This window comes from Cornus florida, unplaced genomic scaffold, assembly GCF_030987335.1.
Source record: "Cornus florida cultivar Cherokee Brave unplaced genomic scaffold, ASM3098733v1 CherokeeBrave_3.0.0_Hap2_Chr11, whole genome shotgun sequence".
NCBI classification, from domain to species: domain Eukaryota; kingdom Viridiplantae; phylum Streptophyta; class Magnoliopsida; order Cornales; family Cornaceae; genus Cornus; species Cornus florida.
The window spans coordinates 116641738-116643966 of record NW_026775581.1 but is presented as its reverse complement, the minus strand read 5'-3'; the positions used below and the strand labels follow the sequence as shown (position 1 = coordinate 116643966).

General features: G+C 36.5%; 1 protein-coding gene across 1 annotated transcript; it reads right to left on the bottom strand.

Annotated features, from left to right (window-relative positions):
• Positions 1 to 678: 678 nt before the first annotated feature.
• On the bottom strand, positions 679 to 1958 carry LOC132284876 (protein LURP-one-related 8). The gene is made up of 2 exons (XM_059787005.1): positions 1567 to 1958; positions 679 to 1420 (listed from the first exon to the last, which is right to left on the bottom strand). Exons 1-2 carry the CDS (start codon positions 1840 to 1842, stop codon positions 1013 to 1015), a joined length of 684 nt encoding a protein of 227 aa, XP_059642988.1. The 5' UTR covers positions 1843 to 1958; the 3' UTR covers positions 679 to 1012.
• Positions 1959 to 2229: the final 271 nt, after the last annotated feature.

Below are 2229 nucleotides of genomic sequence, written 5' to 3'. Positions count from 1 at the left end.
TAAATTATGTAATAATTTTTTAAATATAAAAAAATAATAGCAGAATGTAGGATATATAAGGTTTATGTATATTGTCCTAAACTCGATTTTGATCTTATCCCCATTGCGTGACATTTTTGTTAATGTTGTTTTTGTGGAGGCTCTTTCATTTAACTATTTTATCAATAATTAATTTTAAAGATCATAATAAAACTCTAGAAGCACGTCTAGAAAGTTGGTAAATTATAAAAGTAAAATAAAATGATATTCATTATGAAAATGTTTTTGTGGTACATGTTACCAAATTTTCTAATAGCCCCACCTAACCTCGTCCGATGTAACATGAATTGTGCTTATGGAATTTGATTTTAAAATGTTTCTATACAATTAAATTTTAGATCCATAAAATTGAATGTCTAGAATGAAATTTATTTTTCACTTTATAAAATCAGATGAAAGGATCCCATTATTATAGATAAAAAGTGAATATATAAGTAATACTACCAAACAGTTTAAATTTTAAAGTAAATGGTAAACCATCCATTACAAGTATGTTTACAATTTACAAAATATATCTGATGGAATAATATAAGATGGTCCCACGCACATAAATTTTGTAATAGGAATTAATAAATAAAAAAATTGTTCCTTGCAACAAAAAACAAAAAAAAAAAAAATTCATGGAGAAAAGCCATAATCTGGTAATCAAATCACCAATTTATCATATTAATTTTCTATCTTGTTTTGTTTTTGACATTTTGTCGAAGAAGATGTATATACATTCTTCACCCGAAAGCTTGGTTATTCATTTACATAATAGGAAAAAAAAACCAAGCTCTACAGATTATATAAATTCAAAAAAGAAAAAAGAGAGAGAGTCGAAAATGGGTTATCAACTCATCATACAACAAAAAATTACAGGAAAATAAGTGTGATGGTGGTGGCTGAAGTTGATGAGACGGACAGCGATGGTTTGTTTGTCGGTGTGTTTAAGTGTGTGTTTGTGTGTGTGTGTTTTGGGGTGTTTGGAGACTCAATTAAGCGCTGAAAATCGTCTAGAGGATCCAAACATCCTATCAAGGAGAATCACGAGTGCCATGGCGACGGCCGAATCGATTTCCGGCTCCACGATGAGACGGAACACATCCACCCCGAAAGCCACCCCTCCCACCGCCTCTTTCCTCTTGATCTCCGCCACTCTCCGCCTCTCGCTGTCGTACACGGCGCAGCACCGTTGCGAGTACGATCCCTCTATCTCATACACAGACTTCTTATTCCCCGGTGACGATGGTGGCGATGATGATCCACTCCCACTGCATCCTGACATCACACGAGCTAACAAATTCGTCCTCAGCCGATTCAAATTCTTCCTCACCGAAAACAGCGGATTCACCGCCGATTCTCCTTCGAACACCATCCAATTGTCCGCCAAGCCCAATCTCTAATCATCCAAACAAAAAATCACACAAATTAAGATCATAATAGTAACAATTATGACATATATATATATATATATATATAGATACAAACATATATATATATATATGTATGTATATGTATATACACATAGTGTATATATATATGTACCTTGCGGCGGAAGGTGAGGAGAGACTTGCCGGAGGCATCCATGAGAGAGATCTCAGCTTTACTGGCGGCGTAGTAGTTGTCGACGCGAAAGACGAGATTGCCGTGGGCGTCGAACACCGTGAAACCATCGCAGTTGAAGAGTAGCGATTTCTTCCACACGGTTAGGACCATCGAGCTTTCGTCGATGGACTTCAGCCTCTCGGTTGCGGGGGTGGGTGTAGCGGCGGCGGCGGCGGCCGCGGCGGTGGCCGCGGCGTTGGGATATACCTTTGTCATTACCGGAATGGTTCGGAGAAGTAAAATAGCAGTGGCAGGTCAACTTCAATGGTAGAGAGAGAGGTTACTTGTTTTGATATCTTTATGCGATTGGCTAAGCTCTACTCCTCCAGCACATAATATATATAGTTTTGAAAAGTTTATGAGCCAAAATGGCCTCAAAGAATCTAAAGCACACTAAATGCGCACGATAGTAATTGTACACCACGTGTGGGTCATTTTCAGTTGACATTAGATTTATTTATTTTTCTTTTTTTTTCAAACAAATTCGCACACATATACAATATTACATAAAATGAAACACTCAAATTTTATACCATCTAAAATAATATCCATGACCAATTGACAATTAGTTAGACACCATATTATGGTAAAGTGAATAAAAAC